Source organism: Athene noctua, chromosome 3 (assembly GCF_965140245.1).
Source record: "Athene noctua chromosome 3, bAthNoc1.hap1.1, whole genome shotgun sequence".
Lineage (NCBI taxonomy): Eukaryota > Metazoa > Chordata > Aves > Strigiformes > Strigidae > Athene > Athene noctua.
This window is the reverse complement of record NC_134039.1, coordinates 87,513,243-87,541,165: the sequence shown is the minus strand read 5'-3', so window position 1 is coordinate 87,541,165 and position 27,923 is coordinate 87,513,243. Positions and strand designations below refer to the sequence as shown.

Here is a 27,923-nt window from a genome sequence, read left to right as displayed (position 1 = left end):
GGGGCAGCAGAGGATGCCATGGGGCAGCGGGACAGCTGTGGGGCAGCAGGGGATGCCATGGGGCAGCGAAGGGAAGCTGTGGGGCAGCAGTAGCCTGCTGTGGGTCACCGGGGCCGTGCTGTGGGTCAGTAGGGCCATGCTGTGGGTCAGCGGTACCCGCCGTGGGGCGGCGCCGTGGGTCAGGGCCCACCTGTGACGAGGCACTTGCTGGCGTCGCCCGCGGGCAGGGCCAGGGTGCGGAAGGGCGAGCGGGGGATCTCGTCGCCCCCGTACTTGACGGTGCTGGTGTAGCGCCCCGGCACCTCGGGCACGTAGGACACCGCGTAGGTGCCGTCGCCGTTGTCGCGGATCGAGGCCTTCTTGGGGTGCCCCTCGGGGTCCTGGGGGGCGCGGAACCGCGGGGAGGGGTCAGCGCCCCATAGCGGGGGGGCTCAGCACCCAACAGGGTGGGTGGCAGGGCGCCCTATGGGGCTCAGCACCCCACAAAATGGGTGCCAGGGCTACTTGTGGGGCTCAGCACCCAACAGGGTGGGTGTCAGCGTGCCCTATGGGGCTCAGCACCCCATGGCGTGGGTGCCAGGGCTACTTGTGGGGCTCAGCACCCAACACAGTGGGTGTCAGGGTGACATGTGGGGCTCAGCACCCCATAACATGGGTGCCAGGTCACCCTATGGGTCTCAGCACCCAACAGGGTGGGTGTCAGGGCGCCCTATGGGGCTCAGCACCCCACAAAATGGGTGCCAGGGCTACTTGTGGGGCTCAGCACCCAACAACATGGGTGCCAGGTCACCCTATGGGGCTCAGCACCCCATAGCGTGGGTGTCAGGGCTACTTATGGGGCTCAGCACCCAACAGGGTGGGTGTCAGGGCGCCCTATGGGGCTCAGCACCCCACAAAATGGGTGCCAAGGCTACTTGTGGGGCTCAGCACCCTAAAAGGTGTGTCCCAGCCCCCCCCCTGCAGCCCATCACCCCCCAGCCCAGCTACGGCAGCAGCCCCCCGGGGGCTCGCCCCATTTTTCCGCGCGTGCCCCCCAGCGCCCCGGGTGCTGACCAGGATCTGGACCGTGAGCAGCCCCTCGCCGGCGTCGCGGGCGTCGATGGTGAATTCCACGGGGAGGCTGGCGGGGACCCCCCCCCCGCTGAGCCCCGGGCCGCTGGCCCGCACCTTGCTGGCGTCGTGGGTGGGCAGCACCTTGATCTTGAAGGGGCTGGGGGGGGTGAAAGGGGTCAGTGGGGTGACCTCCCCCCCTGTGCCCCCCCCACCCCCCCAGAAGGGTTCTTGGGGGGACCCTCGGGGCTCTGGGGGGTGGCCATAGCTCGGGGCCGGGGGGTCAGCACCCTGTTAAATGTGGGGAAGAACAATGCGTGGGGCTCAGCACCCAACGGGGTGGGTGCCGGGGTGATGTATGGGGCACAGCCCCACATGGTGTGGGTACCAGAGCGGCATTTGGGGCTCAGCACCCAACGACATGGGTGCCAGGTCACCCTATGGGGCTCAGCACCCCATAGCGTGGGTGTCAGGGCTACTTATGGGGCTCAGCACCCAACAGGGTGGGTGCCAGGGCTACTTGTGGGGCTCAGCACCCAACAACATGGGTGCCAGGTCACCCTATGGGGCTCAGCACCCCATAGCGTGGGTGTCAGGACTACTTATGGGGCTCAGCGCCCAACAGGGTGTGTCCCAGGGCTACTTGTGGGGCTCAGCACCCAACAGGGTGGGTGCCAGGGCTACTTGTGGGGCTCAGCACTCAACGACATGGGTGCCAGGTCACCCTATGGGGCTCAGCACCCAACAGGGTGTGTCCCAGGGCTACTTGTGGGGCTCAGCACCCAAGGACATGGGTGCCAGGTCACCCTATGGGGCTCAGCACCCAACAGGGTGTGTCCCAGGGCTACTTGTGGGGCTCAGCACCCAAGGACATGGGTGCCAGGTCACCCTATGGGGCTCAGCACCCAACAGGGTGTGTCCCAGGGCTACTTGTGGGGCTCAGCACCCAAGGACATGGGTGCCAGGTCACCCTATGGGGCTCAGCACCCCATGGCGTGGGTGCCAGGGGTACTTGTGGGGCTCGGCACCCACCTGCGCGGCACCTCCTGGTCGCCGTACTTGACGGCCACCGTGTAGGGCCCGTCGGTGGCCGGGGTGTAGTTGACCTTGTGGGTGCCGTCCCCGTTGTCACGGACCTCCACCGGCTCCGCCAGACCTGCGGGAGAGGCCATCAGTGGGGCAGGGGCACCCGTGGGGCAGAGAATCCATGGGGCAGGACACCCTATGGGGCAGGACGTCCTGTGGACCATGGGATCTATGGGGCAGGACACCCTATGGAGCAGGACACCCTGTGGCGCATGGGACCTACGGGGCAGGATGTCCTATGGCGCATGGGATCTATGGGGCAGGACACCCTATGGAACACGTCATCTATGGGGCAGGACACCCTATGGAGTAGGACTTCAATGGCAGAGCATCCTATGGGGCAGGACATCCTATGGACCACGAGATCTGTGGGGCAGGACACTCATGGGGCAGGAACCCTATGGGGCAGGATACCCTATGGACCACGGGATCTATGGGGCAGGACAACCATGGAGCAGGAACCCTATGGGGCAGGACACCCTATAGACCACAGGATCTATGGGGCAGGACACCCTACGGAGTAGGACACCCTACAGACCACAGGATCTATGGGGCCGGACACCCATGGGACAGGAGCCCTATGGGGCAGGACACCCTATGGACCACGGGATCTATGGGGCCGGACACCCATGGGACAGGAGCCCTATGGGGCAGGACACCCTATGGACCACGGGATCTATGGGGCCGGACACCCATGGGGCAGGGGCAGGACACCCTACAGACCATGGGATCGGAGGGGCAGGACACCCTATGGGGCAGGGCCCCGCACTCCCCCCACGTACCAGTGGGTCCCAGCAGCGTGACCTCGAGGGGCGCCCGCCCCGCCCCACTGCAGTCCACGGTGAAGGTCTGGGGCAGGCGGGCCCTGACGCTGGGGCCCAGCCCCGGCCCCGAGCACTTGACCTTGCTGGGGTCCACCACGTCCTTCACCGGCACCCGGAAGGGGCTCCCTGCGGCGGGGGGGAGGGTCAGCGGGGGGATGGGGACAGTGCGGCTGTGGGGCCACGGGGCCACGGGGTCAACGTGGCCATCAATGGGTCCGTGGGGTCAACGTGGCCGCGGGGTCCACGTCGCCCATGAAGTCAACGTGACCACAGGGTCAATGTGGCCATGGGGGTCAACATGGCCACGGGGTCAATGTGGCCATGGGGGTCAACATGGCCACGGGGTCAACCTGGACACGGGGTCAACGTGGCCACAGAGTGGATGTGGCCATGAGGTCAATGGGTCCATGGGGTCAACGTGGCCACAGGGTCAACATGGCCCATGAAGTCAATGTGGCCATGGGGTCAACGTGGCCATGGGGGTCAACAAAGCCACGGTGAGCGCAGCCAACAAGCAGTGGCCACGGGGCCAGCACAACCACGGGCCCATCACAGGGTTGCCCAGGGGGTCACCACCTGCCCCTCCAGCTGCCAGCCCCTAGAAGCCCCTCCCCACCCCACAGCCATGGGGTCAAGGTGGCCACGGGGTCAACGTGGCCATGGGGTCAACAGGACCATAGAGTCAACACGGTCATGGGGTCAACGGGTCCGTGGTGTCAACGTGGCCCATGAAGCCAAAGTGGCCACAGAGTCAACGTGGCCACGGGGTCAAGGTGGCCACGGGGACACCAAAGCCATGGCCACGGGCGCAGCCACCATGTGGTGGCCACGGGGCCAGCACAACCACGGGCCCATCACAGGGTTGCCCAGGGGGTCACCACCAGCCCCTCCAGCTGCCAGCCCCACCCCACACCCCCCCGGCAGGTCCCCAACTGCCCCCAACCCCCCCCCAACCCCCTGCCCCGCCCCCCCACGTACCGGGGATGGGGTGGCCACCGAAGGTGATGTTGACGTCGTAGTCGCCGGGCGTGAAGGGGATGTACTCCACCGTGCAGCTCCCGTCCTTGTTGTCCTTGCAGGACATCTTGGCCTCGGAGGGACCCTCGATGGCCAGGCCCAGCCCCCCAGTGCCCGCGCCCCTGGGGACAGGCCACCGCCGCTCAGGGACAGCGCCGGGGGAGGGGGTGGCACGGCCACGGTGGGTGCCATGGGGAGGGTACATGCGTGGTAGGCGGATGGGAGGTGTCACCTCCATGGTAGGGGGGTGGAGATGCCACCTTGGTGGCAGGGGGTGGAGATGTCGCCTCCGTGGCAAGCAGATGGCGGTGCCACCTTCGTGGCAGTGGGCTGGAGGTGCCACGTTGGTGGCAGGGGGCTGGAGGTGTCACCTTTGTGGTAGTGGAGGTGTCACCTCCATGGACAGGGGGTGGAGATGCCACCTCCGTGGTACTGGGCTGGAGGTGCCACGTTGGTGTCACCACCACGGCCAGGGGGTGGAGATGTCACCTCCAGCGGGAAGCAGATGGAGGTGCCACGGTGGTGGCAGCAAGGGGTGAAGGTGGCCCACCGATGGCAGGGGGTGGAGGTGCTGCGGTGGCAGCAGGAGATGCCACATCCGTAGGAGGGGGACAGAGACGCCACGTCGGTGGCAGGTGGATGGAGGTGGCACATCCAATGGCAAGAGGATGGAGGTGCCACCATCCACGTCAAGGGACAGAGGTGGCACGTCCATGGTGATGGGCTGGTGGCATGAGATGGAAGTGGCACATCCACGGCAAGAAGATGGTGGCCCACCAGTGGCAGGGGACAGAGACGGCCCATCCAACGGCAAGACATGGAGGCGGCGGGTTGGTGGCAGGGGCTGGAGGTGCCACCATGCGTGGGAGGGGACGGAGGTGGCCCACGGGTGACAGGGGGGGACGGAGGTGGCCGTGGCGGTCCCACCTGGTCTCCACGGTGAAGCGGTTGGCCTTGCCCACCAGGCCGCCCTCCAGGCCGGGCCCGTGCGCCCGCACGCGGGTGGGGTCGCAGCCCTCGGCCACGGCCACGCGGAAGGGGCTCTTGGGGACCCCCACGTCGTCGTAGGTCACCTCCACCCGGTGCAGGCCTGGGGACGCGGGGACAAGCCGTCACCTCCCTCCCCTCTGCCGTGGGGGGGGCCCAGGGGGGTTTGGGGGTGTCCCTGCTTGGGGTTTGGGGGGGTCTCTGTGGTTTGGGGGTCCCCGGTTGGGGTTTTGGGGGGTTTTCGGGGGGTTTGAGGGTCTCTGACTGGGTTTGGGGGGTCTCAGAGGGTTTGGGGGGTCGGGGTGTGCCTGGTTGGGGTTTGGGGGGTCCCCGGTTGGGGTTTTGAGGGTCTCAGGGGGTTCAGGGGATCCCTGGGTGGGGCTTGGGGGGGACTGAGGGGTCCCTGCTTGAGGGTTTGGGGGTCTCGGGGGGTTTGGGGGTCCCTGCTTGGGGTTTTGGGGGCTTTGGGTGGTCTCTGGTTATGGGGGTCCGGGGGGGATCGAGGGGGGGGTCCCCACTTGGACGTTGGTTGGGGCCAGGCCACGGGGTCCCCTGGGGGTGTTGGGGTCCCTGGGGTGGGTGAGGGGCTCAGGGTCCCTGAGGTGTTTTTGGGGTCCCTGGGGGGGTTCAGTGTCCCTGGGGGGGTTTTGGGGTGCCCGGGGGGGGTTCAGGGGTCCCTCACCGTCCTCGTAGGGGGTGTAGTCCACGCGGTAGGTGCCGTCGCCGTGGTCGGTGACGTAGGTGTCGGTCTTGGCGCCCGAGGGGTTCAGCACCCGGGCCTTGACGTGGGGTCCCCCCGTTTTGGTGAGCGCCCGCGCGTCCACCGTGAAGTCGGTGCCCACCTCCCGCAGCACCCCTGTGGGATGGCACCCTCAGCACCCCCCGGCACCCCCCGGCGCCCCCCCAGAACTCTGCCGGGATGGGGGCAGGAGATCCCCAGATGATGGGGGGGCGCCCACAGGGAGATGAAGGGGAACGTGGGGGTGCCCATCAAAGAGGGGGTGCCCACGGGGAGGAGGTGTCCATGGGCAGAAGATGGGGGTGCCCAAGGGGGTGCCCATGAGGAAACGGGGGTGCCCATGGGGGTGCCCACACAAGGGGGAGGTGTCCAATGGGGAGAAGGTGCCCGTGAGGCGGAGACGGGGGTGCCCACGGGGAGGAGGTGCCCAAGGGGGTGGGATGCCCATGAGACGATGCCCGTGGTGCGATCCGCGGGGAGGAGACGCCCGCGGTGATCTCCGCAGGGAGAAGGTGCCCAAGGGAAGGCGATGCCCATGGTGGCGCCCACGGGGAGAAGGTGACCAGGGGGATGCCCACGGTGGTGCCCATGGGAAGGGAAGTGCCCAAGGGGGCGGGATGCCCACGGTGGTGCCCATGAGATGACACCCACAGTGGTGCCCACGGGAAGGAGATGCCCATGGTGGTGCCCACGGGGAGAAGGTGCCCAAGGGGGTGCCCATGGTGGTGCCCAAGGGAAGGACATGCCCACGGTCGTGCCCATGGGAAGAAGGTGCCCACGGCGATGCCCATGGTGGTCCCCGTGAGGAGAAGGTGCCCAAGGGGGTGGGATGCCCATGAGACGATGCCCATGGTGTGGTCCACAGGGAGAAGGTGCCCAAGGGGGTGCCCACGGTGGTGCCCAAGGGAAGGAGATGCCCATGGTGGCACCCATGGGAAGAAGGTGACCAGGGAGATGCCCACGGTGGTCCCCGTGAGGAGAAGGTGCCCAAGGGGGTGGGATGCCCATGAGACGATGCCCACGGTGGTGCCCAAGGGAAGGAGATGCCCATGGTGGCGCCCATGGGAAGAAGGTGACCAGGGAGATGCCCACGGTGGTCCCCGTGAGGAGAAGGTGCCCAAGGGGGTGGGATGCCCATGAGACGATGCCCACGGTGGTGCCCAAGGGAAGGAGATGCCCATGGTGGCGCCCATGGGAAGAAGGTGACCAGGGAGATGCCCACGGTGGTCCCCGTGAGGAGAAGGTGCCCAAGGGGGTGCCCATGGTGGTGCCCGTGGAAGGGAGGTGCCCAAGGGGGTGGGATGCCCGTGAGACGAGGCCCGTGGCGCGATCCGCGGGGAGGAGACGCCCGCGGTGATCTCCGCAGGGAGAAGGTGCCCGCGGGGATGCCCACGGGGAGGGGGCGCCCAAGCGGGCGGGACGCCCGCGGTGGTGCCCGCAGGGAGAAGCGCCCGGTGGTCGCCCCCCGAGGTGACCCCCCCCCGCTCACCTCGCGGCTCCACCCCTTTGCCGTACACCTTGACGCCGCCGGTGTCCACGGCCGGCTCGACGGTGACGCGGGCGGGGAACTTGGGCACGGGGTGGCCGCCGTACTTGACGGTGATGGTGTAGGCGCCGGCGCAGGCCGGGGTGTAGGTGATGGTGTAGGTGCCGTCGCGGTTGTTGTGCAGCGACACCTCGGCCTTGACCCCGGCCTCCGAGATGATCTCGATGGTCAGCTCGGCCTCGCCGGCCTCCGAGCAATCCACCATGAAGGTGGCCACCTCGCCCGCTCGGCCGCGCTCCAGGCCGGGCCCGCTGGCCGTCACCTTGGTGGGGTCAAAGACGGGCGTGACCTTGGCCTTGAAGGGGCTGCCCGGGATGTGGCGCTCGGCGAAGAGGATGTTGATGTTGTAGTCGCCGGGGGCCGTGGGCAGGTAGGACACGGCGCAGGAGCCGTCGCCGTTGTCCTGACACTCGATCTTGGCCTCGCAGGGACCCTCCACCGTCAGCCCCAGCCCCCCCGTGCCCGCGCCCTTGGTGTCGATGGTGAAAGGGGCCGGGACCCCCACCCGGCCCCCCTGGAGACCCGGCCCGTAGGCGCACACCTGCGGGGGGGCACACGAGTGTGTAAGGGGACGGGGAGGGGGGAGACGGGGGGTGGGGGGAGAGGGAGGGGAGGGCACGGCGGTGGGGGGGGTGTGACAGAGTGGGGGTGCGAGGGGTGGGGGTGGTGGGGGTAAGCGTGCAAGGGGCGGACGTGCTGGTGGTGAGGGCGCAAGGGGTGAGTGTGACGGGGGGGGTGATGGGCAGAAGTGCAAGGGGTGAGTGTGCAAGGGGTGGGAATGGGGGGGGCGAGCAGTGAGTGTGCAAGGGGTGGGTGCAAAGGGTGAGTTGTGCAAGCGGTGGGTGTGATGGGGCGGAAGTGCAAGGGGTGAGTGTGACGGGGGGGTGTGATGGGCAGAAGTGCAAGGGGTGGGTGTGCAACGGGTGGGTGTGATGGGGCGAGGGTGCAAAGGGTGAGTGTGATAGTGGGGGGTGCAAGGGGTGAGTGTGGTGGAGGTAAGTGTGCAAGGGGCGGATATGCTGGTGGTGAGGGTGCAAGGGGTGAGTGTGACGGGGGGGTGTGATGGGCAGAAGTGCAAGGGGTGAGTGCAAGGGGTGGGAATGGGGGGGGCGAGCAGTGAGTGTGCAAGGGGTGGGTGCAAAGGGTGAGTTGTGCAAGCGGTGGGTGTGATGGGGCGGAAGTGCAAGGGGTGAGTGTGACAGAGTGGGGGGTGCAAGGGGTGAGTGTGCAAGGGGTGGGGGTGGTGGAGGTAAGCGTGCAAGGGGCGGACATGCTGGTGGTGAGGGCACAAGGGGTGAGTGTGACGGGGGGGGTGATGGGCAGAAGTGCAAGGGGTGAGTGTGCAAGGGGTGGGAATGGGGGGGGCGAGCAGTGAGTGTGCAAGGGGTGGGTGCAAAGGGTGAGTTGTGCAAGCGGTGGGTGTGATGGGGCGGAAGTGCAAGGGGTGAGTGTGACAGAGTGGGGGGTGCAAGGGGTGAGTGTGCAAGGGGTGGGGGTGGTGGAGGTAAGCGTGCAAGGGGCGGACGTGCTGGTGGTGAGGGCGCAAGGGGTGAGTGTGACGGGGGGGTGTGATGGGCAGAAGTGCAAGGGGTGAGTGTGCAAGGGGTGGGTGCAAAATGGTGAGTTGTGCAAGGGGTGGGTGTGATGGGGTGAGGGTGCAAAGGGTGAGTGTGACAGAGTGGGGGGTGCAAGGGGTGAGTGTGGTGGAGGTAAGCGTGCAAGGGGCGGACATGCTGGTGGTGAGGGTGCAAGCTTACCACCAAGTGTGAAAGCTCTCACAGGCGGTGTGAGCGTGCAAGAAGCGTGTGTGGGCACCATGGGTGTGCAAGGAACGGGCATTGGCGGTGGGGGCGTGCAAGAAGCTCTCACTGGCAGCGTGGGTGTGCAGTGGCACATGTAGGCAGCAAGGGCGTGCAAAGAGCACGTGTGGGCACTGTGGGCGTGCAAGGAACATGCCTGGGCAGCATGAGTGTGCAAGGAGCGTGCAGGGACAGCGTGGGGGTGCAAGGAGCTCTCCCGGGCAGCGCGAGCGGGCAGCGGCACGTGTAGGCAGTGTGAGCGTGCAAGAAGCGTGCGCGGGCAACGCGGACGCGCGGGAAGCACGTGTGGGCAGCGCGAGCGTGCGAGGAACCCCCCTGGGCATCGCGGGCGCGCGAGGGGCGTGCAAGGAGCAGCGTGAGCGTGCGAGGACGGGGCGGGGGGGGTGCGCGTGCCCCCTCGCACGCACCTTGGCGGGGTCGGGGGGCAGTTGTGCCTCCACGGGGAAGGGGCTCCCCGGCACCGGGTGCCCGTCGTAGGTGACCTCGACCCTGTAGGGCCCCTCCTCGGGGGGGCTGAAGGCGACGGGGTGGGGGCCCCCGGGGGGGGCGGGGCCCACCCTGCAGGGGAGGGGCCGGCGCGAGGGGCCCGTGACCTTGACCTCGACCTTGCCCTGACCCCCCGCCCCCTGCGCCTCCACCGAGAACTCCTGCGGCCGCCCCACCTCCGCCTCTGGGGGGACACCGGGAAAAGCGGGGGGGGGGGGGGTCAAAACGGGGGGTGGGGGGGACCCCAAAAGTCTGTGGGGTGCCCCACAGCCATGGGAAACCCACAGCCATGGGGCACCCCCCAAGTGCGTGTGTGTGGCCCGTGGGGCGCCCCACAGCCAAGGGTGACACCCCCCACCCCCCCCCCAACCCACGGGGGGGGTCAAAATGGGGGCGAGGGACCCCCCAAAACTCTACGGGGGGTCCAAAAAGGGGGGGACCCCCAAAGCCTGTGGGGTGCCCCACATCCAAGGGTGCCCCCACCAACCCCATTATGGGGGTTAAAAGCGGGGTGCAGGGCCCCCCCCCCACCCCATGGGGCACCCCACAGCCGTGTTTCCCCCCACCAAGTGTGTCATCCCCCCCCCCGCCATGGGGCACCCCACATCCAAGGGTGCCCCCCCCACCACCCCATGGGGCACCCCACACCCATGTCCATCCGCCCCCCCCCCCCCCCCCCAGGGTGCCCCCCGCCCCCCCCCCCAATGGGGCACCCCCCACCCCATGTCCCACCCCCAGGGTGCCCCCCCCCCGCCCCACGGGCCACCCCACACCCAAGCACCCCCCCCCCCCGCGCCCCCCCCACTCACTGCTGTTCAGCCCCTGGACCTTGACCTTGCCCAGCTGCAGGGGGGGGGCCACGGTGACGGGGAAGGGGCTCTTGGGGACCGGGTCCCCCCCGTAGGTGACAACCACGGCCAAGGGGCCCTGCGGGGACACGGGGGGCTGGTGGGGGGCGCGGGGGGACACCCCACCCCCCGACCGGCACCCGCTGTGGGGGGAGGATGGGGGGGGTTGGGGGTCTCAGCTGCCCCGTGGGGGGGTGCACCTGTGGGGTGGGGTGAGCTGTGGGTCACACTGTGGGGGGGGGTTGCCTATGGGTCACACTATGGGTCACACTATGGGTCACGCTATGGGGTGGGGTGAGCTATGGGTCACACTATGGGTCATGCTATGGGGTGAGGTGAGCTATGGGTCACACTATGGGGTGGGGTGAGCTATGGGTCACACTGGGTCACGCTATGGGGTGGGGTTAGCTATGGGTCACACTATGGGGTAGGGTGAGCTATGGGTCACACTATGGGTCACGCTATGGGTCACACTATGGGGTGAGGTGAGCTATGCGTCACGCTATGGGTCACACTATGGGTCACACTATGGGGTGGGGTGAGCTATGGGTCACACTATGGGTCATGCTATGGGGTGTTCTATGGAGGGGGTCACACTATGGGTCGCACTGTGGGGTGGGGTGAGCTATAGGTCATGCAATGGGTCACGCTATGGGTCACACTGTGGGTCACGCTATGGGGTGGGGTGAGCTATGGGTCGCGCTATGGGTCACACTATGGGTTGTGATGTGGAGTGGGGTGCCCTATGGGGTGTGCTACGCTATGGGTCACACTGAGTTGTGCCGTGGGTCACGCTACGGGTCGTGGGTTGCACCGTGGGGTGCGATGTCCTGTGGGTCACGCTGTGGGGTAGGGTGCCCTATGGGGTGGGGTGCCCTACGGGTCGCGCTATGGGTCGCGCCGTGGGTCGCGCACCTGCTGCGTCGGGGTGTACTTGACGGTGTAGGAGTAGTCGTGGTTGTCGATGACCTCGAAGTCGCGCACGGGCGGGTTCTGCCCCCCGGCGCCCCCGAACTGCACGTCCAGGGGGGCCTTTCCCGCCCCCTTCGTCTGCACCGTGAAGTGCGTCGGCTTCCCCACCTCCACGCCTGCCCCACGGCACGTCAGCGCCCGCCGACCCGGACCCACAGCACCCGCGGGGCTCTGCCCCCCAGCACCCAGCCCCACAGAGCCCACAGCACCCACAGCGCCCATCCCCACAGCACCCACGGGTCTCTGCTCCCCAGCATCCAGCCCCATGGCACCCACAGACCCTGCCCCACAGCACCCAGGGCAACAGCACCCACGGGTCTCTGCCCTCCAGCACCCAACCCCACAGCACCCAGACCCACAGCCGCATCCCCACAGCATCCAGACCCACAGCGCCCATGGGTCTCTGCCCCACAGCACCCACATCCACTGCCCCTCAGCACCCAGACCCACAACCGCATCCCCACAGCATCCAGACCCACAGCATCTATGGGTCTCTCCCCCACAGCACCCAGACCCACAGCACCCACGGGTCTCTGCCCCCCAGCACCCATCCCCACAGCACCCACACCCACTGCCCCACAGCACCCAGACCCACAGCACCCACGGGTCTCTGCCCCCCAGCACCCAACCCCACAGCACCCACACCCACTGCCCCACAGCACCCAGACCCACAGCCGCATCCCCACAACGCCCATCCCCACAGCACCCACGGGTCTCTGCCCCCCAGCACCCAACCCCACATCACCCACACCCACTGCCCCACAGCACCCAGACCCACAGCCGCATCCCCACAACGCCCATCCCCACAGCACCCATGGGTCTCTGCCCCCCAGCACCCAACCCCACATCACCCACACCCACTGCCCCACAGCACGCAGACCCACAGCCGCGTCCCCACAGCACCCTGCCCCACGGCACCCGCAGCACCCAGGCTCTCTGCCCCACAGCACCCAGGCTCTGCCCCCGTCCCCCCCTGCCCCGCCGCTCACCCGTCCGGCTGAGCCCCGGGCCCTCGGCCTTGACCTTGCTGGCGTCGTGCGACGGCTCCACCTTGATGCGGAAGGGGCTGCTGGGGATCTCCTGGGGGCGCGAGGGGGGACACGGTGACACGGTGACCGGGGGTGGACACGCAGACCCCCCCCCACAACCCCCCCATGACCTCAGGTGCCCCCCCCGCGCTGGGGGGGGGGGGCGGTACCTGGTTGGCGAAGAGCACCATGATGGTGTAGAGCCCCGCCCCCGGCGGCGTGTACTTGACCGTGAAGGTGTCGTTGTCGTTCTTGATGATGTCGAAGTCGATGTCGGCCTCCACCGGCCCCACCACGCCCGGGGCGCACTTGATCCCGATGCTGACGTCCCCTGAGAAGCGTCACCCCCCGCCCCGCCCCCGCCGCCAGTCAGCACCTGCCGCCTGCACCCGTAGGGGTGTCCCCCCCCCCCCCCGCTGGGGTGGCACCAGGGGAGGGGGCGGGGATGGGGGGGGGGAGGCGGGGAGGGAAGGACCTGGGGGGTGAAGGAGCAGAGAGGAAGGACCAGGGGTGAGGGACCAAGAGTGAGGAGGAAGGAGCAGGACCAGGGAGGAAGGACGAGGAGCAGGGATGGAGGAGGAGGACGAGGGACGGAGGACGAGGACCGGGGGTGGAGGACGAGGACAAAGGATGGAGGAGGAGGAGGACAGGGGATGGAGGAGGAGGACAAGGGATGGAGGAGGAGGACCAGGGGTGGAGGAGGAGGACAAAGGGTGGAGGAGGAGGACGAGGGATGAAGGAGGAGGACGAGGGATGAAGGAGGAGGACGAGGGATGAAGGAGGAGGACAAAGGATGGAGGACGAGGACGAGGGATGGAGGATGAGGACGAGGGATGGAGGAGGAGGACAGGGGATGGAGGAGGAGGACAGGGGATGGAGGAGGAGGACAGGGGATGGAGGAGGAGGACAAAGGATGAAGGACGAGGACCAGGGATGGAGGACAAGGACCAGGGGTGGAGGACCAGGGGTGGAGGACGAGGACCAGGGGTGGAGGACCAGGGGTGGAGGACCAAGGCTGGGGATGGAGGACAAGGACCGGTTTGGAAGGACCAGGGGTGAGGGATCAGGGCCGAGGGACAAGGGCCGGGCTGAAGGACCCGGGACGCAGGACCCTGAGGGCAGCCCCGGGGGGTTCAGGCCCCGGGGGTCCCCGCGGGTGCCCCCGTGGTACCCACCCTGCCCGGCCTCGCTGCAGTCCACGGTGAAGTAGGTGGGCTCGCTGGCCTTCAGCCCCGTCCTCTCCACGCCCGGCCCGTAGACCTTCACCCTGCCGGGGTGGCTCCCCTCCCCCACCAGCACCTGCGGGCACCGGGAGTGGCACAGGTTGGTCCCCGGGGTGCCACCACCCCCCGCCCCCGGCACCCACCTCAACACCTCGCAGGACCCCCGACACCTCATGGGACCTCCAACCCCTCCCCGTCCCACCCGACACCCTACAGGTCTGGGTCCTCCCCCACCCATGCCCGCCCCCCCCGCCCCCCCCGGGCACCCCCGTGGCACCCACGCGGAAGGGGCTGCGGGGGGTGGTGACGCCCCCCCACGTGACGATGATGGTGTGCTTGATGGCCTTGGTGGGCACGTAGACGCAGTGGAAGGTGCCGTCCCCGTTGTCCTTGACCTTGATGTCGATGGGGAAACCCTCAGCGTCCTGCGGGCAACGGGGGGGTGAGGGGAGCCAAGGGCACCCAACAGCACCCAACAGAACCCCATGGCAGCCAACGGCACCCAACAGAACTCAACAGCACCCAAGGGCACCCAATGGCACCCAATGGCACTCAACGGCACCCAAGAGCACCCAAGGGCACCCAAGGGGCACCCAACAGAACTCAACAGCACCCCATGGCAGCCAACAGCACCCAACAGAACTCAACAGTACTCAACGGCACCCAACAGCACCCAACAGAACTCAACAGCACCCAAGGGCACCCAAGGGCACCCAATGGCACCCAACAGAACTCAACAGCACCCCATGGCAGCCAACGGCACCCAACAGAACTCAACAGTACTCAACAGCACCCAAGGGCACCCAATGGCACCCAACAGAACTCAACAGCACCCCATGGCAGCCAACAGCACCCAATAGCACCCAAGGGCACCCAGCAGCACTCAACAGTACCAAACAGCACCCAATGGCAACCAGTGGCACCCAAAGGCATCCAATGGCACCCATCAGCACTCAATGGTACTCAACAGCACCCAAGGGCACCCAATGAAACCCAAGGGCACCCAACGACACCCAACAGAACTCAACAGCATCCCATGGCAGCCAACGGCACTCAACAGCACCCACTGGCACCCAATGGCCCCAACAGCATTCAGTGGCACCCAACAACATGGCATGGCATCCAACAGCACCCAAAGGCTCCCAGCAGCACCCACTGGCACCTAGCGGCACTCAACAGCAATCAATGGCACCCAGCGGCACCCAACTGCACCCACTGGCACCTAGCGGCACCCAATGGCCCCAGCAGTACTCCAATAACACCCAACAGCACCCAATGGCACCCAACTGCACCCAATGGCACCTAATGGCACCCAACGACACCCAACAGCACCTAATGGCACCCAACAGCACCCAATGGCACCCAACTGCACCCAACTGCTCCCAATAGCACTCAACAGCACCCAACGGCACCTAATGGCACCCAACGACACCCAACAGCACCTAATGGCACATAATGGCACCCAACGGCACCCAATGGCACTCAACAGCACCCAACAGCACTCAACAGCACCCAATGACACCCAGCAGCACCCGATCGCACTCAACAGCACCCAGCGGCACCCAATGGCACCCAATGACACCCAACAGCACCTAATAGCACCCAACGGCACTCAACAGCACCCAATGACACCTAATGGCACCCAATGACACCCAACGGCACCCAACGACACCCAACGACACCTAATGACACCCAACGGCACCCAACGGCACCCAACGGCACTCAACGGCACCCAACGACACCCAGCAGCACCCGACGGCACCCAGCAGCACCCAGCAGCACCCGACGGCACCCAGCAGCACCCGACGGCACCCAGCAGCACCCAATAGCACCCAGCAGCACCCCACCTGTGCGTAGAGCTTGAGGGGCCCCTTGCCGGCGCCGCGGGTGTCGATGGTGAACTCTGCCGGTCGCTCCACGATGCAGCCGCTGGGCTCCAGCCCCGGCCCGAAGGCCTTCACCTGGGGGCAGGGGGGCACGGGGCGTCAGGGTGACCCAGCACCCACGGACGGGGGCCAGGGGGGAGGGCAGCGCCTGGCGATGGGGGGCACTGGGTGCCACTGCTGGGCAGTGGGGGGCGGGGGGAGGAGGGGGCAGTGGGGTGCTATGGGGTGCAGTGGGGCACAGCGGGGTGCTATGGGGCACAGTGGGGGCTCTATGGGGTGCAGTGGGGCGCCGTGGGACTCTATGGGGCGCAGTGGGGGCTCTATGGGGTGCAGTGGGGCACAATGGGACTCTATGGGGTGCAGTGGGGCACCGTGGGGCACAGTAGGGCTCTATTGTCGCAGTGGGACCCTATGGGGTGCAGTGGGGCTCTATGGGGTGCAGTGGGGCTCTATGGGGCCCTGTGGGACCCTATGGGTCGCAGTGGGGCTCTATGGGGTGCAGTGGGGCTCTATCGGGCCCTGTGGGACCCTATGGGTCGCAGTGGGGCTCTATGGGGTGCAGTGGGGTGCAGTGGGGCTCTATAGGGCCCTGTGGGACCCTATGGGTCGCAGTGGGACCCTATGGGGTGCAGTGGGGTGCAGTCGGGCTCTATGGGTCTCTACAGGTTGCAGTAGGTCTCTGTGGTTCTCCGTGGCTGGGTGGGGTGCTGGGGGGCTCTATGGGGTGCAGTAGGGCCCTATGGGGTGCAGTGGGGCTCTATGGGGCCCTATGGGGTGCAGTGAGGTGCTGTGGGGCTCTATGGGGTGCAGTGGGGCCCTATGGGGCTCTATGGGGTCTGTGGGGTGCAGTGGGGCCCTATGGGGTGCAGTGGGGCCCTGTGGGACTCTGTGGGGTGCAGTGGGGTGCAGTGGGGCCCTATGGGGTGCAGTGGGGCTCTATGGGGCCCTATGGGGTGCAGTGAGGTGCTGTGGGGCTCTATGGGGTGCAGTGGGGCCCTATGGGGCTCTATGGGGTCTGTGGGGTGCAGTGGGGCCCTATGGGGCTCTATGGGGCTCTATGGGGTGCAGTGGGGCCCTATGGGGCTCTATGGGGCCCTATGGGGTGCAGTGGGGCCCTATGGGGCTCTATGGGGCCCTACGGGGTGCAGTGGGGCGCTGTGGGGCTCTGTGGGGTGCAGTGGGGCCCTATGGGGTGCAGTGGGGCCCTATGGGGCTCTATGGGGCTCTATGGGGTGCAGTGGGGCTCTATGGGGTGCAGTGGGGCCCTATGGGGCTCTATGGGGCCCTACGGGGTGCAGTGGGGCGCTGTGGGGCGCTGTGGGGCGGTACCTTCTCGGGCCAGGAGTCGGGGGGCGCGGGCAGGACGTGGGCGATGAAGGGGCTGTCCCTGATGTCCTCGTCGTCGCACACCACGTGCACGGCGTAGGGCCCCGCCTCCGTCGGCCAGTACCGCACGTCGCAGGAGCCGTCCCCGCGGTCGTCACACTCGATCCGGGCCTGGGAGGGGCCCTCGATGGAGAAACCTGCGGGGGGGACACGGGGACGTCACCGCCGGGGGACACGGGGACCCCGGCCCCAGCGCGACGGCCCCCGGGGGGGGCTCCAAGGTGGCCCCAACTTGGCCCCGAGGTGTCCCCCACTCCATGGCCCCGAGGTGTCCCCGACGTGTCCCCAACTTGTCCCCCACCCCACGTCTCCAAAGTGTCCACAACTTGTCCCCAACATGTCGCCCACTCCACCTCCACATGTCCCCAAGATGTCCCCAACTTGTCCCCAAGATGTCTCCCACTCCATGTCTACGTCCCCAACGTGTCCCAAACTCCATACCCATGTCCCCAAGATGTCCCCAATGTGTCCCCCACTCCATGTCCATGTCCCCAACGTGTCCCAAACTCCCACTCCATGTCCCAAACATGTCCCCAAGGTGTCCCTAAGATGTCCCTACTCCATATCCATGTCCCCAAGATGTCCTCCACTCCATGTCCATGTCCCCAACATGTCCCAAACTCCCACTCCATGTCCCCAAGATGTCCCTACTCCATATCCATGTCCCCAAAGTGTCCCCACTCCATGTCCATGTCCCCAACATGTCCCAAACTCCCAGTCCATGTCCCCAACGTGTCCCCAAGGTGTCCCCAAGATGTCCCCCGCTCCATGTCCATGTCCCCACCGTGTCCCAAACTCCGTGTCCATGTCCCCAACGTGTCCCCCGCTCCATATCCATGTCCCCATCGTGTCCCAAACTCCCAGTCCATGTCCCCAACATGTCCCCAAAGTGTCCCCAAGGTGTCCCCACTCCATGTCCATGTCCCCATCGTGTCCCAAACTCCCACTCCACGTCCCCAAGATGTCCTCCACTCCATGTCCCCATCGTGTCCCAAACTCCCAGTCCATGTCCCCAACATGTCCCCAAAGTGTCCCCACTCCATGTCCATATCCCCAACATGTCCCTACCGCGTCCCCCATTCCATATCCATGTCCCCAAGATGTCCCCAACGTGTCCTCCACTCCATATCCATGTCCCCAGATGTCCCCCACTCCATATCCATGTCCCCACCGTGTCCCAAACTCCCAGCCCACCTCCCCAAAGCGTCGTGTGTCCCCCCCCCTCCCTCCCCACGCCCCACCCCGCTGCCCCCCGCAACCCCCGGCGACGTCCCCGCTCACCCAGTGTCCCCACTTCGGTGCCGATGGCCTCCACCACAAAGTCGGCCGACTTGCCCACCACGCCGCCCTCCAGCCCCGGCCCCCAAGCTCGAACCTTCTGAGCCCCCGCCTCGGGGGCCACCTGCACCTCGAAAGGGCTACCGGGGGGGGGTCAAGATGAGTTGGGGGGGGATCCTCAATAATGCCCCCCAAAACCTCAACACACACCCACAAACCCTCCCCGGGAGGCTGGTGGGGGCTGGGTGCGGACGCGGTGCGTCCGCACCCAGCCCCCACCAGCCTCCCGGGGGGGGGGTCCCCGTCATATTGGGGGGTGTCAGCTGACCTGCGGGGGATGGCGTAGCCACCCCAAGTAATGGCCACCTGGTACTTTCCGGGCACCATGGGGTGATACTCGCACTCGTAGACGCCGTCACCCGCGTCTCGCACCTTCACCGGCTCCTCTGTGCCCTCTGAGGGAGGGGGGGGGGTGTAAGGGGGGGTGTGTGTCAAAAATTAGGGGGACACACACCCACCACCCCAAGGGGAACCCCCAAGACCTTCCCCACTCAAGGCGATCTTCCCCGTGGGGTCTTCTCAAGCGCTCAAGCGTTGACCACTCATGGGCAACCCCCCAACCGTAGAGTGCTCCCGTGGGACCCCCAACTCTGTGTGTGTGTGTGTGTCCCCCCTACTCCGTGGACACCCCCATGGTGACCCCCCCAACTATGGGCCACACCCCCATGATGCCCCTCAACCACCTACGTCAATGGTGCCCCCCAACCGTGCAACCCCCATGGGCAACTCCCAACCTTAGAGCACCCCAATGGGACCCCAAACCATGACACCCCCCCCTCCACGGACACCCCCGTGGTGACCCCCAACTATGGGCCACACCCCCATGGTGCCCCTCAACCACCTACATGAACGGTGCCCCCCAACCATAGAGTACTCCCATGGGACCCCCAACTATGTGTGACACCCCCATGGTGCCCCTCGACCACCTACACCCCTCCATGGGGACCCTCCATGGTGCCCCCCAACCGTACGACCCCCATGGGCACCCCCCAACCATAGAGCACCCCAACGGGACCCCCAACCATGACACCCCCCCCCCCTCCATGGACACCCCCATGGTGCCCCCTCAACCACGGGCCACCCACCCATGGTGTCCCTCAACCACCTACATCCCTCCACGGTGCCCCCCAACCATACGACCCCCATGGGCCCCCCCGCCCTTGCACGCCCCCCCCTTGCACACTCACTGGGCCCCTTGACGAGCACCCGCAGGTCCCCGGTGCCGGCGCCCTTGGTGAGCACCTTGAAGTCGGCCGTCTCCTGCACCCGCACGCCCTTGGGCTGCAGCCCCCGGCCGGTGGCCCGACACGCCGAGGGGGTGCACGCTGCCGGCACCACGGCACCCTCAGCACCCATGGGTGCTACGGGTGGGAAGCCCAGGGAAGGGAGGGGAGGGGGGGCAGGGGATGGGGTATGGTGTTGTGGGGACACCCCGGGGACACCTCGGCGACAGGGGGGCTGCCTTGGGGGCTAAGGGGGCCACGGGGACACCCTGGGGATGGACGGGTGCTACGGGGAGACCCTGGGGACAAATGGGTGCCGTGGGGCACCCCGGGGACACAGGGGTGCTATGGGGTCCCAGGGGCATGAGGGATGCATGGGGACACACCGGGACTGCTGGGTGCTGTGGGGACACCCTGGGGACACCTTGGGCACTGATGGGTGCCACGGGGCCACCTGGGGAATCTAAAGGAGCCACGGGGCCACCATGGACATTGATGGGTGCCACGGGGCCACCTGGGGAATTGAAGGGTGCCACAGGGCTACCTGAGGAATCTAGAGGAGCCACGGGGCCACCATGGGCACTGCTGGGTGCCAGGGGGCCACGGTGGGGCTCCCCAGGGCGGGTCTCACCTTCAGCCACGTTGACAGTGAAGGGGCTCTTGGGGACCTGGGCGCCGGCGTAGGTGACACAGACGGTGTGAGGCCCCTCGAGGACGGGCCGGTAGGTGCAGCGGTAGATGTTGTCCCCTTTGTCCTCCAGCATCACCTCCACCGTGTCCCGCCGGCCCTGGGGGTCCACGATCACCACCCCCACATCGCCTGGGCCGGCCCCTGCCGCCACGAGGACACGGGTTCAGTGCCACTGGGTCACCTCGTGGCCACGCCACCATGAGGAGGTGGCCTCGGTGCCAACAGGACACCATGAGGACACGGCCCCAAGGCCACCCAGCCAGGCCATGGCCACGCCACCATGAAGACGTGGCCTCAGCGCCCTCAGCACCACCATGGCCAGGCCACCGTGAGGACGTGGCCCCAGAGCCACCTGACCACGCCATCACGGGCACGTGGCCCCAGGGCCACCAGGCCATGCTGGGATCATGCCACCACACTGACACGGCCCCAGGGCCACCCAGCCACACCATGACCTTGCCACCATGAGAACGTGGCCCCAGAGCCACCAGGCCACACCGTGGCCAGGCCACCATGATGACACAGCCCCAGAGCCACAATGCATGGCCTCGGTGCCACCCGGCCACATCAGGGCTGGGCCACCATGAAGGTGTGGCCCCAGAGCCACAAGGCCACGTCACGTCCGTGCCACCACAAGGATGTGGCCTCAGTGCCACCCGGGCACACCACAGCCCTGCCACCATGAGGACGTGGCCACAGGGCCACCCGGCCATGCTGGGACCAGGCCACAACAAGGACACGGCCCTAGGGCCACCGGGCCACACCCTGGCCACGCCACCACGGCGACATGACCCCAGGGCCACCCACCCCCACCGCGGCCATGCCACGCCTCTGTGTCACATCCCCACGCCCCCCCAGAGAGGTGACTCGCCCCGCCCCGTGCCTGGTGCCCCCCCCGGCCCCCACCTGCGGTGTAGATGTCGAAGTAGGTGGGTTTGTTGGCCACGTTGCCGACGGGCTCCAAGCCGGGGCCACGCGCCGTCACCTTGGTGGCGTCCCCCAGGGCCATGCCCACGTTGACCCCGAAGGGGCTCTTGTCGATGTTCTGCCCCGCAAACAGCACCGTCACCTGCAAAGCGGGGTGCAAAAGGGGGGGGGGGGGGTGTCAGCGCTGGTCACGTCCCCCCGCTGCCACCCGGCACCTCCATGACCCCCCTGGCCCGCCATGGTGGGGACACGACGTGGGACACCGCGGGGACCCCCAAGGAGACACCTCCTGGGGAGCTCAGGGACCCCCCCCCCACCACCAGCAGCGCCCTCGTACATCCCGGGGGGCACCCACCACCCCGAGACACGGGTTGGGGGGTGCTGTGGGTGCTGGGGGGAGGGGGGGTCACCTTGTGCAGCCCCCCGACTTTGGGCACGTAGGTGACGCTGTACGTCCGCTTCTTGTCGTTGTTGGGGACCACCTTGGCCTGCGGAGGGAAACCCCAAAGTTAGAGGGAAGTTGGGGGGGGTGGGGAATGGGGACCCCCCCAACCCGCAGTAGGGGGGTGCTGGGTGCTCCCCACCCCCCCACTTTACCTCCTCGGTGTGGCCTTCGGGGTCCTCGACGTAGACCAGGACCTCGCCCACCCCCGCCTCCAGCGTCTCCACCGTGAACTGCGCCGGCTTCAGCACCACGTTCCCCTGCGGCTCGATGCCTGGGGGTGCCCGGGGTGGGGGTCAGGGTGCCCCCCCCCAGCACCCCACGGTACCCCATGGTGGGCACCCAGCCCCCTGGGACCTCCCCACCCAATGGGGGATCTTCAGGTGGCCTTTGGACGTGGTAGGGGGGTCTCTTGGGGACCCCCGGGTACGGAGGGGACTGGGGGGGGGGGGTGCTGGGTATGGGGGGGACCCTGGAGGGGTTCCTGGGGTGTTCCGCGCCATGGGTGGCACCTTGGGGTGCTCCTAGACACGGCAGCGGACGCCCTGGGGGGTCCAAGGGTACCCCTGGGGATTGGGGGACACTTGGGGGAACGTGAAGGGTCCCTGGGGGGGGCCCTGGGCATGGGGGGACCCTTGGGGGGGCCCTGGGCATGGGGGAAGACACCTTGGGGGGGTCCAAGGGTACGCCTGGGGATGGGGGGACGCTGGGGGGTTCCCTGGGTATAGGAGAGGGCGCTGAGGGGGCCCGAGGGTGACCCTGGGGATGGGGGGAACCCTGGGGGGTCCTTGGGGTGTCCCCAGGTATGGAGGGGACCTTGGGGGGCAGTGGGTGGCACCCTGGGGGGGGTTCCTGGCCACGGGGGGGACCCTGCGGGGTTCCTAGAGTGTCCCTGGGCATGGGTGGCACCTTGGGGTGTCCCTGGGCATGGGAGGGGGGACACCCTGGGGAGTCTGAGGGTACCCCTGGGGACTGGGGGAATGTGGGGGGACCCTGGGGGGTTCCTGGGGTGTCCCTGAGTATGGGTGGCACCTTGGGGTGGCCCTGGACATGGGGGGACCCTGGGGGGGGCCTGGGCATGGGGGGGACTCTAGGGTGTCCCTGGGTAGGGGGGGGAACCCCGGGGCACCCTGAGGGGTCTTTGGGGTGTCCCTGGGCATGGGGCGGGGAGGGGGACAATGACACACACACACCCCTCCCCAGAGTGTCCACGGGTGTCCCTGGGCATGGATGTGGCACCTTGGGGTGTCCCTGGGTATGGGGGGGGACCCTGGGTTGTCCCTCAACATGGCAGGGGGGACAGCCCAGAACTGGAAGCGGGTCCCTGGTCACAGCAAGGCCAGGGGGGGCCCATGGGTCACCTCACATGTGTCCTCCCCCCATGTCCCCTACCCTGTCCCCCCTCCCCACAGCACCCTCCAGGTCCCCGGGCCCCCCCGGCCCCCCCCGGCCGTACCGGGCCCGTAGGCGCGGGCGCGGGCGGGTTGGGGCTGGCGGGCGCGGAGGGGGGCCCCCGGCTTCAGCTTGGCCTTGGGGAACTGGGACAGGTACGTCATCACCGAGTGCTCGTCCACGTTGGGGTCCACGATCTCCTCGGGGGCGATCACCTGGGGGGGGACACAGACACAGCCCCCCAGCATCCGTCAGCTCCTGCCGTGACACCCCCCACACCCCCCCCAATCCGCGGGTGGCCCTGCTGAGCACCCCTGGGACCCCCTACAACCCCCCCACCAGCACCCTGACACCCCTACACCCCCAGGGACCCCTCTGACCCCCCCCCCCGATTCCCTCTACACCCAGGGACCCCCCCACATACCCCCAAGTACTCCCCAGGGAACCCCCTACGCTCCCAGGGTACCCCCCCCGTGCCTAGGGACCTCCCAGAGACCCCCGGGGGCTCCCCCCATGCCCAGGCCCCCCCTTTTACACCCAGGAACCCCCTGCACTCCCCCCCCCCCCGATTCCCCCCATGCCGAGGGGCCCCCCAAGGGACCCCCCATATACCCCCCCATGCCCAGGGACCCCCCCATGCCCAGGGACCCCCCGCACCCCCAAGGGCCTCCCCAGGGACGCCCCTACACCTCCGGGGACACCCCAAGGATCCCTCTGGCACCCCCCCAGGGTCCCCCCCATGCCCAGGGACACCCCAAGGACCCCCCATATACCCCCAGGGACCCCCCAGGGACCCCCCTGAACCCCGAGGGACCCCCCCAACTCATGCCCAGGGACACCCCCCCCTGCCCCATACACACATCCAGGGACCCCCCCACCCCATCCCAGCACTCCCTGGCACCCCAAATCCCTTCCCCCAAGCCCCCCCTTCCCCCTTGCAGTGGGGAGACTGGCCCCCCCCAGTGCTCCCAGTGCTCCCAGTACCTGCGGCACCCCCAGCCAGTCGTCCGCCTGCTGCATGGCCTCCCGGGCGTTCTGCACCGGCTGGTTGGGGTCCCAGTTCTCCCAGTCTGGGCACAGGCCTGGCACGAGGAAAGGGGGGGGACACACATCAATTGGGGACCCCCGCGGTAGGTGGGTGGTGGGGGTCAGCACCCCCCTTCCACCAAGGCACATGGAGGGTCCCTGGCACCCCACGACCAGGGTGGGGGCACCCCAGGACACACATGGGCATCCCTGGCACCCCAGTACCAAACTGGGGGCACCCCAACACCCTCAGGGTCCCCAACACCAACCTGGGGGCACCCCAGAGGGCACTGAGGGGGTCCCCAGCACCCTGGCAGCAGGTTTGGGGGCACCCCAGGGGGTCCCTGATACCCCAGCACCAGGCTGGGGGCACCCCAGGGCACACCGGGGGGGTCCCCATCACCCCATCACCAGTTTGGGGACACCCCAACAATCCAGAGCACCCACAGGGTCCCCGTCACCCCGACACCAGCCTGGGGACACCCCGACACCCCCCCAGCACTGTCCCCCCCTGCCCCCCCCTTCCCACCCACATTCTCTTTGCCTCCCCAGTGCCCCCCACACCCCCTGTACCCCCAAACCCCCCCCCCAGGGGCTCAGCTCGCCACCAGCACCCCCAGTACCCTCCAGTTGCCCTCCACACCCCCCCCCGTCCCCCCAATCCCCCTCCCCAGGGGCACAGTTGTCCACCAGTGCTCCCAGTGCCTTCCCAGTTGCCTCCCCCATCCCTCCCATACCCCCAATGACCCCCTCCCCAGGGGCTCAGCTCGCCACCAGCACCCCCAGCACCTTCCCAGTTGCCCCCCCACAACCTCCTGTACCCCCAAACTTCCCCCTACCCCCAAACCCCCCCCCCCCAGGGGCTCAGCTCTCCACCAGCACCCCAGCACCCTCCCAGTTGCCCCCCACACCCCCCCCATCCCGCCCAAACCCCCCTCCCCAGGGGCTCAGCTCTCCACCAGTGCTCCCAGTGCCTTCCCAGTTGCCCCCCCGATCCCTCCCATACCCCCAATGACCCCCTCCCCAGGCGCTCAGCTCGCCACCAGCACCCCCAGCACCCTCCCAGTTGCCCCCCACACCCCCCCCCATCCCGCCCAAACCCCCCTCCCCAGGGGCTCACCTCTCCACCAGTGCTCCCAGTGCCTTCCCAGTTGCCCCCCCCCATCCCTCCCATACCCCCAATGCCCCCCTCCCCAGGGGCTCAGCTCTCCACCAGTGCTCCCAGTGCCTTCCCAGTTGCCCCCCCGATCCCTCCCATACCCCCAATGCCCCCCTCCCCAGGGGCTCAGCTCTCCACCAGTGCTCCCAGTGCCTTCCCAGTTGCCCCCCCAATCCCTCCCATACCCCCAATGACCCCCTCCCCAGGCGCTCAGCTCGCCACCAGCACCCCCAGCACCCTCCCAGTTGCCCCCCACACCCCCCCCCCCGTCCCCCCAATCCGCCCCTCACCAGGGGCGCAGTTGTCCACCAGTGCTCCCAGTGCCTTCCCGTCCTGCCAGTCGCGGTTGAAGTTGGTGATGGGCAGCTGGGGCACCTTGTGCTGGATCCAGCCCAGCAGGCGCTGCTTGGGCGTCTGCCGGCGGCCTTCCTCGCCCTCCTCCTCCTCCTCCCAGACGGGCATGGAGATGGAGTAGTGCAGGATCAGCGTCCACACCAGCCCCAGGATCAGCTTCAGGTTCCCGTCCACGATGGCCTTGCTGTCTGCGGGGGGGCGGGGGGCACCCCAAAGTGAAAGCGGGGGGGGGGTTAGGGAAAGGTTTGGGGGCACCTCGAAGCGCGTAAGGGGGTCCCTGGTACCCCACGACCAGGCTGGGGGCGCCCCAACACCCACAGGGTCCGTACGACCAGGTTCGGGGGTACCCCAGGGTGTGCACAGGGGTTTCCAACACTAGGCTGGGGGCACCCCAAAATGCACAGGGTCCCCAGCACCAATCTGGGGGCAACCCAAAGGGCACTGAGGGGGTCCCCAGCACCCTGGCAGCAGGTTTGGGGCACCCCAAGGCACACGAGGGGGTCCCTGGTACCCCATTACCAGAATCGGGGGCATCCCAAGGAACAAAAGGGGGTTCCTGGAACCCCACGACCAGACTGGGGGCACCCCAACACCCACAGGGTTCCCAGCACCAGGTTGGGGGGCACCCCAAAGCACAAAAGGGGGTTCATGGAACCCCACGACCAGGCTAGGGGCACCCCAACACCCACAGGGTCCCCAGCACCAGGTTGGGGGCACCCCAAAACCCACAGGGGCATCCCTGGCACCCCGGGAGCAGGTTTGGGGGCACCCCAGGACACACAAGGGGGTCTCTGGCACCCCAACACCAACCTGGGGGCACCCCAGAGGGCACTGAGGGGGTCCCCAGCACCCTGGCAGCAGGTTTGGGGGCACCCCAGGGGGTCCCTGATACCCCAGCACCAGGCTGGGGGCACCCCAGGGCACACCGGGGGGGTCCCCGTCGCCCCATCACCAGTTTGGGGACACCCCAACAATCCAGAGCACCCACAGGGTCCCCGTCACCCCGACACCAGCCTGGGGACACCCCGACCCCCCCGGGGCACCCCCAAACCCCCCCCCACGGCGGGGGGAGGGGGGGCACACCCCAACACCCCACCGGTCTGTGCCGGGAGGGGGGGGGGGTCACCCCCTACAGCCCCCTGGGGGTCCCTGGCTGGGGGGGTGGGGGGGGTGGGGAGGCATGCGGGCCCCTCCCCCACCGCCCTGCACGAGGACCCGGCGACCCCGCCCCCCCCCCGCCCCCCCCCCCCCCCCGAGCGATCGTGTTTCGGGGAGGAAATGGGCTGCAGATGTGGCGGGGGAGGGGGGGGACCCCCCATTGGTGGGGCCTCCCGCGGTGGGGGGGGAACATCGGGGGGGGGGACACACCCCCCAACACCTTGGAGGGGACCCCAATAATGGGGGGGGGGAGGAGCTGGGGGGCAATGACACGCACGGGGGGGGAGGGGGGTGTCCCCAGGGGTGCGCAGGGCCCCCCCCCCCCCCCCGGGGTAGGTGTGCAAGGGGGGGTGTGTGAACGAGTGCGCGTGCAAGGGGGGCACACAAGCGTCTGTGCGAAGAGGGGGTGCAACAACCACACCCACCCCCAAAATGGGCTGCGGGGGGGCGAGGGGGGGCGAGGGGAGTGCAAGGGGCGTGCAAGGGCAAGTGTGCAAAGTGGGGGTCACCCGGCAGCTGTCGGGGTGGTGGGTGGGCGCAGGGGGGCCCCGTGCGAGAGGGGGTGAGTGTGCAAGGAGTGTGCAAGGGGCGAGTGTGAGCTCACGGGTACGTGACCCTCGAGCTAAGGGTGAGCTCAGTGCAGCCCCCCCACCCCCCCCGTGTGTGCACAGCCCCTTGCACGACTGCTCGTGCGCCCCGCCCCCCCCTTGCACAGCCCTTGCACACTCGGCCCTGTCCGCGTTGTCTGTTGCCCCCTCCGGCCTTGCACACTTGCTCTGCTCCCACCCGCCCGTGGCTCCCCCCTTGCACACTCACCCTGTTCTCACTTCCCCACCGCCCCCTCTCACACTCACCCCATTCCCGCTCATCTGTCACCTCTGTCCTTGCACACTCACCCCTCGCACACTCACCTCCACCCTCACTCCCGCTCCCCCTCTATCCTCGCACACTCGCCCTTCACTCCTCCCTCACCCCCACCCTTGCACACTCACCCCATTCCCACTTCCCCACCACTTCTACCCTTGCACACCCACCCCTCGCTCCATTCCTCCCACACCCCACCCTCGCACACTCACCTCCAGCCTCACTCCCCCCTCCACCCTTGCACACTCGCCCCATTCCCACTCACCTACCACCCCTATCCTTGCACACTCACCTCCAGCCTCACTCCCTCCTTGCACACTCACCCTCATTCCACTCCTCCCTTGCCCCCACCTTTGCACACTCGCCCCATTCACCACCCCATCCTTGCACACTCACCTCCAACAACTCCCCCCTCGCACACTCACCCCTCGCTCCACTCCTCACTCACCCC

General features: G+C 68.0%; 1 protein-coding gene across 3 annotated transcripts in view; it reads right to left on the bottom strand.

The window, feature by feature from the left end:
- The window catches only part of FLNC (filamin C), a 45,269-nt gene that overhangs the window by 16,043 nt on the left and 1,303 nt on the right, over positions 1–27,923 (bottom strand). For all 3 annotated transcript variants that reach the window (XM_074903601.1, XM_074903599.1, XM_074903600.1), the window contains exons 2-28: positions 25,387–25,638; positions 23,896–23,993; positions 22,976–23,126; positions 21,675–21,793; positions 21,488–21,565; positions 21,057–21,219; positions 20,091–20,291; positions 19,424–19,561; positions 18,505–18,631; positions 18,180–18,316; positions 16,842–17,035; positions 15,474–15,587; positions 13,908–14,051; positions 13,579–13,702; positions 12,574–12,734; positions 12,365–12,455; positions 11,319–11,491; positions 10,365–10,482; positions 9,477–9,739; positions 7,193–7,790; positions 5,647–5,820; positions 4,905–5,067; positions 3,939–4,099; positions 2,919–3,086; positions 2,083–2,206; positions 1,054–1,210; positions 191–380 (exon numbers count right to left, since the gene is read on the bottom strand). In XM_074903601.1, the coding sequence (XP_074759702.1) occupies positions 191–380; positions 1,054–1,210; positions 2,083–2,206; positions 2,919–3,086; positions 3,939–4,099; positions 4,905–5,067; positions 5,647–5,820; positions 7,193–7,790; positions 9,477–9,739; positions 10,365–10,482; positions 11,319–11,491; positions 12,365–12,455; positions 12,574–12,734; positions 13,579–13,702; positions 13,908–14,051; positions 15,474–15,587; positions 16,842–17,035; positions 18,180–18,316; positions 18,505–18,631; positions 19,424–19,561; positions 20,091–20,291; positions 21,057–21,219; positions 21,488–21,565; positions 21,675–21,793; positions 22,976–23,126; positions 23,896–23,993; positions 25,387–25,638 (4,581 nt within the window). The remainder of the gene's footprint in view (positions 1–190; positions 381–1,053; positions 1,211–2,082; positions 2,207–2,918; positions 3,087–3,938; positions 4,100–4,904; positions 5,068–5,646; positions 5,821–7,192; positions 7,791–9,476; positions 9,740–10,364; positions 10,483–11,318; positions 11,492–12,364; positions 12,456–12,573; positions 12,735–13,578; positions 13,703–13,907; positions 14,052–15,473; positions 15,588–16,841; positions 17,036–18,179; positions 18,317–18,504; positions 18,632–19,423; positions 19,562–20,090; positions 20,292–21,056; positions 21,220–21,487; positions 21,566–21,674; positions 21,794–22,975; positions 23,127–23,895; positions 23,994–25,386; positions 25,639–27,923) is intronic.